The 17017-nt window shown below is 47.3% G+C and overlaps 1 protein-coding gene across 4 annotated transcripts in view; it reads right to left on the minus strand.

Moving 5' to 3' along the window:
- Positions 1 to 17017, minus strand: part of AGK (acylglycerol kinase) — a 47665-nt gene that overhangs the window by 9959 nt on the left and 20689 nt on the right. For all 4 annotated transcript variants that reach the window (XM_072145209.1, XM_072145212.1, XM_072145210.1 and 1 more), the window contains exons 6-9: positions 4479 to 4571; positions 4265 to 4297; positions 3916 to 4010; positions 1414 to 1483 (exon numbers count right to left, since the gene is read on the minus strand). In XM_072145209.1, the coding sequence (XP_072001310.1) occupies positions 1414 to 1483; positions 3916 to 4010; positions 4265 to 4297; positions 4479 to 4571 (291 nt within the window). The remainder of the gene's footprint in view (positions 1 to 1413; positions 1484 to 3915; positions 4011 to 4264; positions 4298 to 4478; positions 4572 to 17017) is intronic.

The raw sequence follows: 17017 nt of genomic DNA on the forward strand, positions 1-17017 counted from the left end.
AGAGACCACGGATAACGGAGGGCAGCGGCGGCCGGGACTGATGATTGATAGCGGCCGCGGAGCCGGGAGCGCGGTGATTAGCACCGCCGGTCACATATCGTTTATTCTACCTAATGAGACGTGATTATTCTCCCCCGAGGTTTTTTTCGCACCTTCCTCCGGATCGATACCAGTACTATTAAATATATTGGATTAAAATTAGGATTGAACAAGAGGTCGAGCCGGACGGATAAACACATTTATTTAAGCCAATTTACTGCTGCCGAGCGTCCGGACGGCCTCATGCATCTTCTTATTCCGGTAGAGGCTGGAGGCTGCACACATCTCCTCACTACTTAAAGGGGCAGTGAGCGTCTGATACCAGAACCACCTGATCCAAACTTGGTGTCTGATGAGTCACTGTGTAAGATGCAACTACAGTTTTTACCATACCACCCCCCAGTCCATCCCTAGAACGTGACACCACCCCCCAGTCCATCCCTAGAACGTGACACCACCCCCCACTCCATCCCTAGAACGTGACACCCCCCCCCAGTCCATCCCTAGAACGAGACGCCACCCCCCAGTCCATCCCTAGAACGTGACACCTCCCCCCAGTCCATCCCTAGAACGTGACACCTCCCCCCAGTCCATCCCTAGAACGTGACACCTCCCCCCAGTCCATCCCTAGAACGTGACACCACCCCCCAGTCCATCCCTAGAACGTGACACCTCCCCCCAGTCCATCCCTAGAACGTGACACCACCCCCCGGTGCATCCCTAGAACGTGACACCACCCCCCCAGTCGATCCCTAGAACGTGACACCACCCCCCCAGTCGATCCCTAGAACGTGACACCACCCCCCGGTCCATCCCTAGAACGTGACACCTCCCCCCAGTCCATCCCTAGAACAAACACCACCCCCAATCCATCCCTAGAATGGGACACCCGCCCCCAATCAATCCCCAGACAGGACGCCCCTATCTCATAGGGTAAACCTTAAATACTTGGGACATACACTTTAAAAGAAGCGGTCTCCATTGTCTGCCAGCCTCTACTCACATTGAGCGGCACTGAAGTATCGCAGAGGCTGCTGTGATCACAGGGATTTTACGAGATACCAAACTCTACAGCGATTTGTTCAAAATCATCCGGAGGAAATTTCGGCAATAGTGAAGAGAAAGCGTGTGTTCAGTCCCGGGACATATCTGTCGGTGTACAACTCTCTGTGGGGTCCTGTACTCCCTGCAGCATAGTCACTTATGCCAAGAGATCCTTCTTCCTCTCAGGACTATTGTAAAGACAGTAGGGGATCACAGTCCTGTGGGATTCCCTGAATCATAGGGGACTATGCTGCTATGAGTCCAGGACCCTCATCCAGTGTTCAGACCTGACAACCGCCTTAATGTACGTAAAAACTTTAGGAACTTTACCTTTATTTGCAGCACATCGAGCGGCACCGTCTCTCCTTTAAGTATAGAAAGTGTAGCATCGGAGATATGCCTGAAATACAGAATATACAGGAGAGCTTATGCACAGGAGAACCACCCCCAGCACTGAGGTTTCCCTCAACTTAAAGGGAATGTGTCACCAGGGAAGTAGCCACTAAAGATGCATCATTTCCTCACAGTTCTGTGTCTTCCCCGGACACTTCCGGCAAGCATCTGCATCTGTCAAACTAGGCAATGAATGGATCTGGCACCACCAGAGATCAGAGATCTTAAGCAGGCCTGCAGCTGCGCGTCCACAGCATGCGCAGAACTCCGGCTTCACGCCGGAAGATCTCACGGTAGGAGGAGCAAAGAGGCTACTGGGGCGTGGAGTAGCTGTGACGTGTAACCTCATGTCCTTTATAGGTAGAATCATGGTGGTAGGTTCCCTTTATATGCCGTCACTATGAAGTGCAGTTTGTTATGCAGAAAAAAAAAACAAGCCCTCACACAGCTCTTTACATGGAAAAATTTTAAAAAGTTATAGTTTTTTTTTTTTTTTTTTTGAAGGTGGGGAGCGAAAAATGGAAACGCAAAAACAAAAAACGAAAAATGGGCTTCAAGTCGTTAATGGGTTAATCCTGGTGGTAGATGTCCCTTAAGTTGTTAATGAACGCTCTGCCTCCGCTTCTCCGGCGCCCCCCTTTATAGATCTCTCTCAATGACACAAACCCTATAAAATCTTCATAAATGAGATCTCCCGACGCTTTCGCGTGATGAGTTTCGGGAAGAACCTTCTTTTCTCGATTACGGTCAACTGTTTAAATTCAAAAAAATAATCAGACGAGTGACAGTTGATCCAGCCCCGCCCACTGCTCTGTTATGTCCCAGAAGTCTTTTGGACATGGAAACAGAAAGGAGCTGTCGTTTGTGTAGGTCAAACAAGGAGAACGAGGGACCAATTAAAACCTTTACAAGCGCTCGGGGTTATTTGACAACTCTCTAAAGGGTAAGTCCTCCCGGCGGTGTAACCCTCGCGTACGTTTATGAGCTATAAAATACTAAGAAATTAAATTGCCTCTGCCGGTAATCAGAGAGCGTGCGCTGGGTTATTTGTCAGGACCAGGACAGTGCAGGAGGAGCAGGATGGATCCTGCGGGAAAGATGGAGAGAGTGACTGCGGAGAACGAGGAACTTGGGGTCGAGTTAAAGGTTATTTTTAAGATTATCTATAAAGAAAGGTGTGAATACATGTCTGAAAGTTCTAAAAGACAATCTATATCGTATCTTCAGTATATTTTTTACATATTAAACCAAGTTTCACAACGAATTGAAAACTGTACACTGTTAGCTCCCTCTAGTGGTGGCAGGAAGCAGCTAGAATTTTTACGATTTTATCTTTTATGCTGTAAATTCTGGGTGTATTCCTATGTAATGCAGTTTCAGCCGGTCTCCCCTGCCTCCTGCTTGTGATTGGTTTCTCCCTGTCAGCTCTTACAAGCAGGAGCAGCAGCGTGGAGCATCATCTTATAGGACACACTGCACTCCCAAAAGTTGACACTGCTAAATTTGAGGTGGATTTTACGGACTTTATTTTAGCAAATGTTGCACTTAATGCATTTATTTACTATGAGCGCATTTTGGATTTCCTGGAGTAAAGTCTATACCAAAATTAACAGTATAAAGTTGGTATAACGGGAGTGTTTTGAAGGGATTGTCTACTCATTACTAATTGGTAAAGTGCCAATAACAAGGCCCTCAAACCAATCAGATAACAGAGTCAATAGACCACAGACACGGAAGCACCGGCATGGATCCCACTCACTTAGAAGAGAGCCAACCCTGCAGTTACAACTTCCTGCCACTACAAGGAGCCAACTGCTTCCAGCTCCATGTCTTGGTTTATACCATGTGCCCTTTACCAATCAGATATCCCGAGAACAAACATCTATAAAAATCAGAAGAAGATCCCTAGCTCTGCCTACAAACAGACCTGCCCACAATAGCTCCGCCTATGGACCTGCCCACAATAGCTCCGCCTACAGACCTGCCCCCAATAGCTCCGCCTACAGACCTGCCCACAATAGCTCCGCCTACAAACAGACCAGCCCACTTTTTGGGTGGGACTGCACTATTTCCACTTCCTTTTTTAAAAGCAGGTGTTTTAATTTTCTGGGACTCCATAAATATTAGGCAAATTCTGGAGACAATAGAACAGAAAATGTGAACCAGGGGAGAGTTTAACTCCTTCTGTGACACAGAGAGGAACTCAGAAGGCGGAGCTTGATGGGAAGGGGACGGTCAGAGGATTCAGTGCACAGGAAGTGACTCGCATACAAGGGGAGACCGACTTCCTGTCTGCACAGGAAATGAAGATCCACACTCTATTGGGGGATGCTGCCCACCATATCGCTCAGTAAAAGAGAAGCAGAAGATTTGGATGTCCCGGAATATTCTATCCCCCGATAGATACATTTAGGATAAAAGATGAGAAGCCGCACTTACTGGACCTTGTTCTCAGACTGGGGGTACAGGGTCTGGCTCAGGGTGTTGGTCGTGCCGAGTGGAATGAAGCCAATTGGGATTTTACTGAAGGAGTCCTGCAAATACAAGAGCGGATCACCGGATGGGGGTACATTAAATATAAAGTTCTACTTTGTGTTTCAATTTATCTCAATTTTTGCTTGCTGTCAGTGAATGAAAGCTTTCTTATTCATTGATGCTCAATCCCTGATCACAATGGGTTGTAATCTTATAGCTGTGGCAATGTAAATTAATGGTGTCCATTCAGTGACAGCAGAAGTAAAAAAAAATGCACAAAACTTTCCCATAATGCATTGCAGGGGGCCATTACCTGATCAGTCCTGCGGAGGAGTCCTGTGACGACCTGCAAGACACGACGCAGAGGTGTTAGTGTTCTCACGAGATGATCAGAGCCTCTTCACAAAAAATCCTCCCTTGCACTAGATTTTATACTCTATTCACACCCAAAGCTGCATTCAAAAGCCAACTCTGTGGGCTGCCCGTTGTCTAGGGTAAGATGGCTACTCCAACCTCTTCCTTCTTACCTCCTGCAGTGTCCCGTCTCCTCCAGCGACAATGATCAGATCCGTGTTTTCCATCAGCTCCAACATCTTCTTGGCCTGACCCTCGTAATCGGTCTGGGGAATTTAAAGGGAATGTATATGTTAGCCTATGCACAGTGATGGGGAAGCCATCTTGTCCGAGCTTTCTGTGGTTTACTAGCCACATGGACCTTAAAAATCTGGGTATAATTCATGACTTGTGAGCATGCTCTATGCAAATGGAACTGTGCAGGTAGGTGGGAGAAGGGTGGGCATTACTTATGGACTTCTATGGAAAAGTATTGTGGGCATGCTCTGTAACCATCAGCTATAGACATCTATTGGAGAGTACTGAGGGCATGCTCTGTAATCACCAGCTATAGACATCTATTGGAGAGTGCTGAGGGCATGCTCTGTAATCACCAGCTATAGACATCTATTGGAGAGTGCTGAGGGCATGCTCTGTAACCACCAGCTATAGACCTCTATTGGAGAGTGCTGAGGGCATGCTCTGTAACCATCAGCTATAGACCTCTATTGGAGAGTGCTGAGGGCATGCTCTGTAACCATCAGCTATAGACATCTATTGGAGAGTACTGAGGGCATGCTCTGTAACCATCAGCTATAGACATCTATTGGAGAGTGCTGAGGGCATGCTCTGTAACCATCAGCTATAGACCTCTATTGGAGAGTGTGGAGGGCATGCTCTGTAACCATCAGCTATAGACATCTATTGGAGAGTACTGAGGGCATGCTCTGTAACCATCAGCTATAGACCTCTATTGGAGAGTGTGGAGGGCATGCTCTGTAACCATCAGCTATAGACATCTATTGGAGAGTGCTGAGGGCATGCTCTGTAACCATCAGCTATAGACATCTATTGGAGAGTACTGAGGGCATGCTCTGTAACCATCAGCTATAGACATCTATTGGAGAGTACTGAGGGCATGTTCTGTAACCATCAGCTATAGACATCTATTGGAGAGTGCTGAGGGCATGCTCTGTAACCATCAGCTATAGACATCTATTGGAGAGTGCTGAGGGCATGCTCTGTAACCATCAGCTATAGACATCTATTGGAGAGTGCTGAGGGCATGCTCTGTAACCATCAGCTATAGACATCTATTGGAGAGTGCTGAGGGCATGCTCTGTAACCATCAGCTATAGACATCTATTGGAGAGTGCTGAGGGCATGCTCTGTAACCACCAGCTATAGACATCTATTGGAGAGTACTGAGGGCATGCTCTGTAACCATCAGCTATAGACATCTATTGGAGAGTACTGAGGGCATGCTCTGTAACCATCAGCTATAGACATCTATTGGAGAGTACTGAGGGCATGCTCTGTAACCATCAGCTATAGACATCTATTGGAGAGTGCTGAGGGCATGCTCTGTAACCATCAGCTATAGACATCTATTGGAGAGTGCTGAGGGCATGCTCTGTAATCACCAGCTATAGACATCTATTGGAGAGTGCTGAGGGCATGCTCTGTAGTCACCAGCTATAGACATCTATTGGAGAGTGCTGAGGGCATGCTCTGTAATCATCAGCTATAGACATCTATTGGAGAGTGCTGAGGGCATGCTCTGTAACCATCAGCTATAGACATCTATTGGAGAGTACTGAGGGCATGCTCTGTAACCATCAGCTATAGACATCTATTGGAGAGTGCTGAGGGCATGCCCTGTAACCATCAGCTATAGACATCTATTGGAGAGTGCTGAGGGCATGCTCTGTAACCATCAGCTATAGACATCTATTGGAGAGTACTGAGGGCATGCTCTGTAACCATCAGCTATAGACATCTATTGGAGAGTGCTGAGGGCATGCTCTGTAACCATCAGCTATAGACATCTATTGGAGAGTGCTGAGGGCATGCTCTGTAACCATCAGCTATAGACATCTATTGGAGAGTGTGGAGGGCATGCTCTGTAACCATCAGCTATAGACATCTATTGGAGAGTGTGGAGGGCATGCTCTGTAATCATCAGCTATAGACCTCTATTGGAGAGTGCTGAGGGCATGCTCTGTAACCATCAGCTATAGACCTCTATTGGAGAGTGCTGAGGGCATGCTCTGTAACCATCAGCTATAGACATCTATTGGAGAGTACTGAGGGCATGCTCTGTAACCATCAGCTATAGACATCTATTGGAGAGTGCTGAGGGCATGCTCTGTAATCACCAGCTATAGACCTCTATTGGAGAGTGCTGAGGGCATGCTCTGTAACCATCAGCTATAGACCTCTATTGGAGAGTGCTGAGGGCATGCTCTGTAACCATCAGCTATAGACATCTATTGGAGAGTGCTGAGAGCGTGCTCTGTAACCATCAGCTATAGACATCTATTGGAGAGTGCTGAGGGCATGCTCTGTAATCATCAGCTATAGACATCTATAGGAGAGTGCTGAGGGCATGCTCTGTAACCATCAGCTATAGACATCTATTGGAGAGTGCTGAGGGCATGCTCTGTAATCACCAGCTATAGACCTCTATTGGAGAGTGCTGTGGGCATGCTCTGTAATCATCAGCTATAGACATCTATTGGAGAGTGCTGAGGGCATGCTCTGTAATCACCAGCTATAGACCTCTATTGGAGAGTGCTGTGGGCATGCTCTGTAATCACCAGCTATAGACCTCTATTGGAGAGTGCTGTGGGCATGCTCTGTAATCATCAGCTATAGACATCTATTAGAGAGTGCTGAGGGCATGCTCTGTAATCACCAGCTATAGACCTCTATTGGAGAGTGCTGTGGGCATGCTCTGTAATCACCAGCTATAGACCTCTATTGGAGAGTGCTGTGGGCATGCTCTGTAATCATCAGCTATAGACATCTATTAGAGAGTGCTGAGGGCATGCTCTGTAATCACCAGCTATAGACCTCTATTGGAGAGTGCTGAGGGCATGCTCTGTAACCATCAGCTATAGACCTCTATTGGAGAGTGCTGAGGGCATGCTCTGTAATCACCAGCTATAGACCTCTATTGAAGAGTGCTGAGGGCATGCTCTGTAACCATCAGCTATAGACATCTATTGGAGAGTGCTGAGGGCATGCTCTGTAACCATCAGCTATAGACCTCTATTGGAGAGTGCTGAGGGCATGCTCTGTAATCACCAGCTATAGACATCTATTGGAGAGTGCTGAGGGCATGCTCTGTAACCATCAGCTATAGACATCTATTGGAGAGTGCTGAGGGCATGCTCTGTAACCATCAGCTATAGACATCTATTGGAGAGTGCTGAGGGCATGCTCTGTAACCATCAGCTATAGACATCTATTGGAGAGTGTTGTGGGCATGCTCTGTAATCATCAGCTATAGACATCTATTGGAGAGTGTTGTGGGCATGCTCTGTAACCATCAGCTATAGACATCTATTGGAGAGTGCTGAGGGCATGCTCTGTAACCATCAGCTATAGACATCTATTGGAGAGTGTTGTGGGCATGCTCTGTAACCATCAGCTATAGACATCTATTGGAGAGTGCCGAGGGCATGCTCTGTAACCACCAGCTATAGACATCTATTGGAGAGTGTTGTGGGCATGCTCTGTAACCATCAGCTATAGACATCTATTGGAGAGTGTTGTGGGCATGCTCTGTAACCATCAGCTATAGACATCTATTGGAGAGTGCCGAGGGCATGCTCTGTAACCACCAGCTATAGACATCTATTGGAGAGTGTTGTGGGCATGCTCTGTAACCATCAGCTATAGACATCTATTGGAGAGTACTGAGGGCATGCTCTGTAACCATCAGCTATAGACATCTATTGGAGAGTGTTGTGGGCATGCTCTGTAACCATCAGCTATAGACATCTATTGGAGAGTGCTGAGGGCATGCTCTGTAACCATCAGCTATAGACATCTATTAGAGAGTACTGAGGGCATGCTCTGTAATCATCAGCTATAGACATCTATTGGAGAGTGCTGAGGGCATGCTCTGTAACCATCAGCTATAGACATCTATTGGAGAGTGCTGAGGGCATGCTCTGTAACCATCAGCTATAGACATCTATTGGAGAGTGCTGAGGGCATGCTCTGTAACCATCAGCTATAGACATCTATTGGAGAGTACTGAGGGCATGCTCTGTAACCATCAGCTATAGACCTCTATTGCAGAGTGCTGAGGGCATGCTCTGTAACCATCAGCTATAGACATCTATTGGAGAGTGCTGAGGGCATGCTCTGTAACCACCAGCTATAGACATCTATTGGAGAGTGCTGAGGGCATGCTCTGTAACCATCAGCTATAGACATCTATTGGAGAGTGCTGAGGGCATGCTCTGTAACCATCAGCTATAGACATCTATTGGAGAGTGTTGTGGGCATGCTCTGTAACCACCAGCTATAGACCTCTATTGGAGAGTGTTGTGGGCATGCTCTGTAACCACCAGCTATAGACATCTATTGGAGAGTGCTGAGGGCATGCTCTGTAACCATCAGCTATAGACATCTATTGGAGAGTGCTGAGGGCATGCTCTGTAATCACCAGCTATAGACATCTATTGGAGAGTACTGAGGGCATGCTCTGTAATCACCAGCTATAGACCTCTATTGGAGAGTGCTGAGGGCATGCTCTGTAGCCATCAGCTATAGACCTCTATTGGAGAGTACTGAGGGCATGCTCTGTAACCATCAGCTATAGACCTCTATTGGAGAGTACTGAGGGCATGCTCTGTAACCATCAGCTATAGACCTCTATTGGAGAGTGCTGAGGGCATGCTCTGTAACCATCAGCTATAGACATCTATTAGATAGTGCTGAGGGCATGCTCTGTAACCATCAGCTATAGACCTCTATTAGAGAGTACTGAGGGCATGCTCTGTAACCATCAGCTATAGACCTCTATTGGAGAGTGCGGACGGCATGCTCTGTAATCACCAGCTATATACATCTATTGGAGAGTGCTGTGGGCATGCTCTGTAACCATCAGCTATAGACATCTATTGGAGAGTACTGAGGGCATGCTCTGTAACCACCAGCGATAGACATCTATTGGAGAGTGTGGAGGGCATGCTCTGTAATCACCAGCTATAGACATCTATTGGAGAGTGCTGAGGGCATGCTCTGTAACCATCAGCTATAGACATCTATTGGAGAGTGCTGAGGGCATGCTCTGTAACCACCAGCTATAGACATCTACTGGAGAGTGCTGAGGGCATGCTCTGTAACCATCAGCTATAGACATCTATTGGAGAGTGCTGAGGGCATGCTCTGTAACCATCAGCTATAGACATCTATTGGAGAGTGCTGAGGGCATGCTCTGTAACCATCAGCTATAGACCTCTATTGGAGAGTGTTGAGGGCATGCTCTGTAACCATCAGCTATAGACATCTATTGGAGAGTACTGAGGGCATGCTCTGTAACCATCAGCTATAGACATCTATTGGAGAGTGCTGAGGGCATGCTCTGTAACCATCAGCTATAGACCTCTATTGGAGAGTGCTGAGGGCATGCTCTGTAATCACCAGCTATAGACCTCTATTGGAGAGTGCTGAGGGCATGCTCTGTAACCATCAGCTATAGACCTCTATTGGAGAGTGCTGAGGGCATGCTCTGTAACCATCAGCTATAGACATCTATTGGAGAGTACTGAGGGCATGCTCTGTAACCATCAGCTATAGACATCTATTGGAGAGTACTGAGGGCATGCTCTGTAACCACCAGCTATAGACATCTATTGGAGAGTACTGAGGGCATGCTCTGTAACCACCAGCTATAGACATCTATTGGAGAGTGTTGTGGGCATGCTCTGTAACCATCAGCTATAGACATCTATTGGAGAGTGCTGAGGGCATGCTCTGTAACCATCAGCTATAGACATCTATTGGAGAGTGCTGAGGGCATGCTCTGTAACCATCAGCTATAGACATCTATTGGAGAGTGCTGAGGGCATGCTCTGTAACCATCAGCTATAGACATCTATTGGAGAGTGCTGTGGACATGCTCTGTAACCATCAGCTATAGACATCTATTGGAGAGTGCTGAGGGCATGCTCTGTAATCATCAGCTATAGACATCTATTGGAGAGTGCTGAGGGCATGCTCTGTAACCATCAGCTATAGACATCTATTGGAGAGTGCTGAGGGCATGCTCTGTAATCATCAGCTATAGACATCCATTGGAGAGTACTGAGGGCATGCTCTGTAACCATCAGCTATAGACATCTATTGGAGAGTGCTGAGGGCATGCTCTGTAATCATCAGCTATAGACATCCATTGGAGAGTACTGAGGGCATGCTCTGTAACCATCAGCTATAGACATCTATTGGAGAGTGCTGTGGACATGCTCTGTAACCATCAGCTATAGACATCTATTAGAGAGTGCTGAGGGCATGCTCTGTAACCATCAGCTATAGACATCTATTGGAGAGTGCTGAGGGCATGCTCTGTAATCACCAGCTATAGACATATATTGGAGAGTGTTGTGGGCATGCTCTGTAACCATCAGCTATAGACATCTATTGGAGAGGGTGGAGGGCATGCTCTGTAATCACCAGCTATAGACATCTATTGGAGAGTGCTGAGGGCATGCTCTGTAACCATCAGCTATAGACATCTATTGGAGAGTACTGAGGGCATGCTCTGTAATCACCAGCTATAGACCTCTATTAGAGAGTGCCGAGGGCATGCTCTGTAATCACCAGCTATAGACCTCTATTGGAGAGTGCTGAGGGCATGCTCTGTAATCACCAGCTATAGACCTCTATTGGAGAGTGCTGAGGGCATGCTCTGTAACCATCAGCTATAGACCTCTATTGGAGAGTGCTGAGGGCATGCTCTGTAACCATCAGCTATAGACATCTATTGGAGAGTACTGAGGGCATGCTCTGTAACCATCAGCTATAGACATCTATTGGAGAGTGCTGAGGGCATGCTCTGTAACCATCAGCTATAGACCTCTATTGGAGAGTGCTGAGGGCATGCTCTGTAATCACCAGCTATAGACCTCTATTGGAGAGTGCTGAGGGCATGCTCTGTAACCATCAGCTATAGACCTCTATTGGAGAGTGCTGAGGGCATGCTCTGTAATCATCAGCTATAGACATCTATTGGAGAGTGCTGAGGGCATGCTCTGTAACCATCAGCTATAGACATCTATTGGAGAGTACTGAGGGCATGCTCTGTAACCACCAGCTATAGACCTCTATTGGAGAGTGCTGAGGGCATGCTCTGTAATCAGCAGCTATAGACATCTATTGGAGAGTGCTGAGGGCATGCTCTGTAACCATCAGCTATAGACATCTATTGGAGAGTGCTGAGGGCATGCTCTGTAACCATCAGCTATAGACATCTATTGGAGAGTGCTGAGGGCATGCTCTGTAACCATCAGCTATAGACCTCTATTGGAGAGTACTGAGGGCATGTTCTGTAACCATCAGCTATAGACATCTATTGGAGAGTACTGAGGGCATGTTCTGTAACCATCAGCTATAGACATCTATTGGAGAGTACTGAGGGCATGCTCTGTAATCACCAGCTATAGACCTCTATTGGAGAGTGCTGAGGGCATGCTCTGTAATCATCAGCTATAGACATCTATTGGAGAGTGCTGAGGGCATGCTCTGTAACCATCAGCTATAGACATCTATTGGAGAGTGCTGAGGGCATGCTCTGTAACCATCAGCTATAGACATCTATTGGAGAGTGCTGAGGGCATGCTCTGTAATCAGCAGCTATAGACATCTATTGGAGAGTGCTGAGGGCATGCTCTGTAACCATCAGCTATAGACATCTATTGGAGAGTGCTGAGGGCATGCTCTGTAACCATCAGCTATAGACATCTATTGGAGAGTGTTGTGGGCATGCTCTGTAACCATCAGCTATAGACATCTATTGGAGAGTGCTGAGGGCATGCTCTGTAACCATCAGCTATAGACATCTATTGGAGAGTGCTGAGGGCATGCTCTGTAACCATCAGCTATAGACCTCTATTGGAGAGTACTGAGGGCATGCTCTGTAACCATCAGCTATAGACCTCTATTGGAGAGTGCTGAGGGCATGTTCTGTAACCATCAGCTATAGACATCTATTGGAGAGTGTGGAGGGCATGCTCTGTAACCATCAGCTATAGACATCTATTGGAGAGTACTGAGGGCATGTTCTGTAACCATCAGCTATAGACATCTATTGGAGAGTGTGGAGGGCATGCTCTGTAACCACCAGCTATAGACCTCTATTGGAGAGTACTGAGGGCATGTTCTGTAACCATCAGCTATAGACCTCTATTGGAGAGTACTGAGGGCATGCTCTGTAACCATCAGCTATAGACCTCTACTGGAGAGTACTGAGGGCATGCTCTGTAATCATCAGCTATAGACCTCTACTGGAGAGTACTGAGGGCATGCTCTGTAACCATCAGCTATAGACATCTATTGGAGAGTGCTGAGGGCATGCTCTGTAATCACCAGCTATAGACATCTATTGGAGAGTGCTGAGGGCATGCTCTGTAATCATCAGCTATAGACATCTATTGGAGAGTGCTGAGGGCATGCTCTGTAACCATCAGCTATAGACCTCTATTGGAGAGTGCTGAGGGCATGCTCTGTAATCATCAGCTATAGACCTCTATTGGAGAGTGCTGAGGACATGCTCTGTAATCATCAGCTACAGACCTCTATTGGAGAGTGTGGAGGGCATGCTCTGTAACCATCAGCTATAGACCTCTATTGGAGAGTACTGAGGACATGCTCTGTAACTATCAGCTATAGACCTCTATTGGAGAGTGTGGAGGGCATGCTCTGTAACCATCAGCTATAGACCTCTATTGGAGAGTACTGAGGACATGCTCTGTAATCATCAGCTACAGACCTCTATTGGAGAGTGTGGAGGGCATGCTCTGTAACCATCAGCTATAGACCTCTATTGGAGAGTACTGAGGGCATGCTCTGTAACCATCAGCTATAGACCTCTATTGGAGAGTACTGAGGACATGCTCTGTAATCATCAGCTACAGACCTCTATTGGAGAGTGTGGAGGGCATGCTCTGTAACCATCAGCTATAGACCTCTATTGGAGAGTACTGAGGACATGCTCTGTAACTATCAGCTATAGACATCTATTGGAGAGTGCTGAGGGCATGCTCTGTAATCACCAGCTATATACATCTATTGGAGAGTGCTGAGGGCATGCTCTGTAACCATCAGCTATAGACATCTATTGGAGAGTGCTGAGAGCATGCTCTGTAACCACCAGCTATAGACATCTATTGGAGAGTGCTGAGGGCATGCTCTGTAACCATCAGCTATAGACATCTATTGGAGAGTGCTGAGGGCATGCTCTGTAACCATCAGCTATAGACCTCTATTGGAGAGTACTGAGGGCATGCTCTGTAACCATCAGCTATAGACATCTATTGGAGAGTGCTGAGGGCATGCTCTGTAACCATCAGCTATAGACCTCTATTGGAGAGTGCTGAGGGCATGCTCTGTAACCATCCGCTATAGACATCTATTGGAGAGTGCTGAGGGCATGCTCTGTAACCATCAGCTATAGACATCTATTAGAGAGTGTTGTGGGCATGCTCTGTAACCATCAGCTATAGACATCTATTAGAGAGTACTGAGGGCATGCTCTGTAACCATCAGCTATAGACATCTATTGGAGAGTGTGGAGGGCATGCTCTGTAACCATCAGCTATAGACATCTATTGGAGAGTACTGAGGGCATGCTCTGTAACCATCAGCTATAGACCTCTATTGGAGAGTGGTGAGGGCATGCTCTGTAACCATCAGCTCTAGACATCTATTGGAGAGTACTGAGGGCATGCTCTGTAACCATCAGCTATAGACATCTATTGGAGAGTACTGAGGGCATGCTCTGTAACCATCAGCTATAGACCTCTATTGGAGAGTGTGGAGGGCATGCTCTGTAACCATCAGCTATAGACATCTATTGGAGAGTGCTGAGGGCATGCTCTGTAACCATCAGCTATAGACATCTATTGGAGAGTACTGAGGGCATGCTCTGTAACCATCAGCTATAGACATCTATTGGAGAGTGCTGAGGGCATGCTCTGTAACCACCAGCTATAGACATCTATTGGAGAGTGCTGAGGGCATGCTCTGTAACCATCAGCTATAGACATCTATTGGAGAGTGCTGAGGGCATGCTCTGTAACCACCAGCTATAGACATCTATTGGAGAGTGCTGTGGGCATGCTCTGTAACCATCAGCTATAGACATCTATTGGAGAGTACTGAGGGCATGCTCTGTAACCATCAGCTATAGACATCTATTGGAGAGTACTGAGGGCATGCTCTGTAACCATCAGCTATAGACATCTATTGGAGAGTACTGAGGGCATGCTCTGTAACCATCAGCTATAGACATCTATTGGAGAGTGCTGAGGGCATGCTCTGTAACCACCAGCTATAGACATCTATTGGAGAGTGCTGAGGGCATGCTCTGTAACCATCAGCTATAGACATCTATTGGAGAGTGCTGAGGGCATGCTCTGTAACCATCAGCTATAGACATCTATTGGAGAGTGCTGAGGGCATGCTCTGTAACCATCAGCTATAGACATCTATTGGAGAGTACTGAGGGCATGCTCTGTAACCATCAGCTATAGACCTCTATTGGAGAGTGCTGAGGGCATGCTCTGTAATCATCAGCTATAGACCTCTATTGGAGAGTGCTGAGGGCATGCTCTGTAACCATCAGCTATAGACATCTATTGGAGAGTGCTGAGGGCATGCTCTGTAACCATCAGCTATAGACATCTATTGGAGAGTACTGAGGGCATGCTCTGTAACCATCAGCTATAGACATCTATTGGAGAGTGCTGAGGGCATGCTCTGTAACCATCAGCTATAGACATCTATTGGAGAGTGCTGAGGGCATGCTCTGTAACCATCAGCTATAGACATCTATTGGAGAGTGCTGAGGGCATGCTCTGTAACCATCAGCTATAGACATCTATTGGAGAGTACTGAGGGCATGCTCTGTAACCACCAGCTATAGACATCTATTGGAGAGTGTTGTGGGCATGCTCTGTAACCACCAGCTATAGACATCTATTGGAGAGTGTTGTGGGCATGCTCTGTAACCACCAGCTATAGACATCTATTGGAGAGTGCTGAGGGCATGCTCTGTAACCACCAGCGATAGACATCTATTGGAGAGTACTGAGGGCATGCTCTGTAACCATCAGCTATAGACCTCTATTAGAGAGTACTGAGGGCATGCTCTGTAACCATCAGCTATAGACCTCTATTGGAGAGTGCTGAGGGCATGCTCTGTAACCACCAGCGATAGACATCTATTGGAGAGTACTGAGGGCATGCTCTGTAACCATCAGCTATAGACCTCTATTAGAGAGTACTGAGGGCATGCTCTGTAATCATCAGCTATAGACATCTATTGGAGAGTGCTGAGGGCATGCTCTGTAACCATCAGCTATAGACATCTATTGGAGAGTGCTGAGGGCATGCTCTGTAACCATCAGCTATAGACATCTATTGGAGAGTGTTGTGGGCATGCTCTGTAACCATCAGCTATAGACATCTATTGGAGAGTGTGGAGGGCATGCTCTGTAACCATCAGCTATAGACCTCTATTGGAGAGTGCTGAGGGCATGCTCTGTAACCATCAGCTATAGACATCTATTGGAGAGTGCTGAGGGCATGCTCTGTAACCATCAGCTATAGACATCTATTGGAGAGTGTTGTGGGCATGCTCTGAAACCCCAGGCCTAGTGTTTTCTCTTCTCTAGAGTTATTGCTCCATTCAATCCAAAAAAAATTTTCATTTTTTTTTTTACTCTGAGCAGTCACTAGGGCCAGGTTTATGTCTCTCCAAACTCTCAAGTACTTATGCCTAGAGTTTTCTTTCCGAGTCATGACTCTAAGGCCAGTTTTTGATGTTCTCCCGGTTTTTATCATCCGGAGCTGTGACTGCCCTCGGCCCGGCTTTCACCTCTCCCGGTTTTTATCATTCGGAGCTGTGACTGCCCTCGGCCCGGCTTTCACCTCTCCCGGTTTCTATCACTCGGAGCTGTGACTGCCCTCGGCCCGGTTTTCACCTCTCCCGGTTTTTATCATTCGGAGCTGTGACTGTCCTCGGCCCGGTTTTCACCTCTCCCGGTTTTTATCATTCGGAGCTGTGACTGTCCTCGGCCCGGTTTTCACCTCTCCCGGTTTTTATCATTCGGAGCTGTGACTGCCCTCGGCCCGGTTTTCACCTCTCCCGGTTTCTATCATTCGGAGCTGTTACTGCCCTCGGCCCGGTTTTCACCTCTCCCGGTTTTTATCATTCGGCGCTGTGACTGCCCTCGGCCCGGCTCTCACCTCTCCCGGTTTTTATCATTCGGAGCTGTGACTGCCCTCGGCCCGGCTTTCACCTCTCCCGGTTTTTATCATTCGGAGCTGTGACTGCCCTCGGCCCGGTTTTCACCTCTCCCGGTTTCTATCACTCGGAGCTGTGACTGCCCTCGGCCCGGCTTTCACCTCTCCCGGTTTCTATCACTCGGAGCTGTGACTGCCCTCGGCCCGGCTTTCACCTCTCCCGGTTTCTATCACTCGGAGCTGTGACTGCCCT

Source organism: Engystomops pustulosus, chromosome 4 (assembly GCF_040894005.1).
Source record: "Engystomops pustulosus chromosome 4, aEngPut4.maternal, whole genome shotgun sequence".
Taxonomy (NCBI): Eukaryota; Metazoa; Chordata; class Amphibia; order Anura; family Leptodactylidae; genus Engystomops; species Engystomops pustulosus.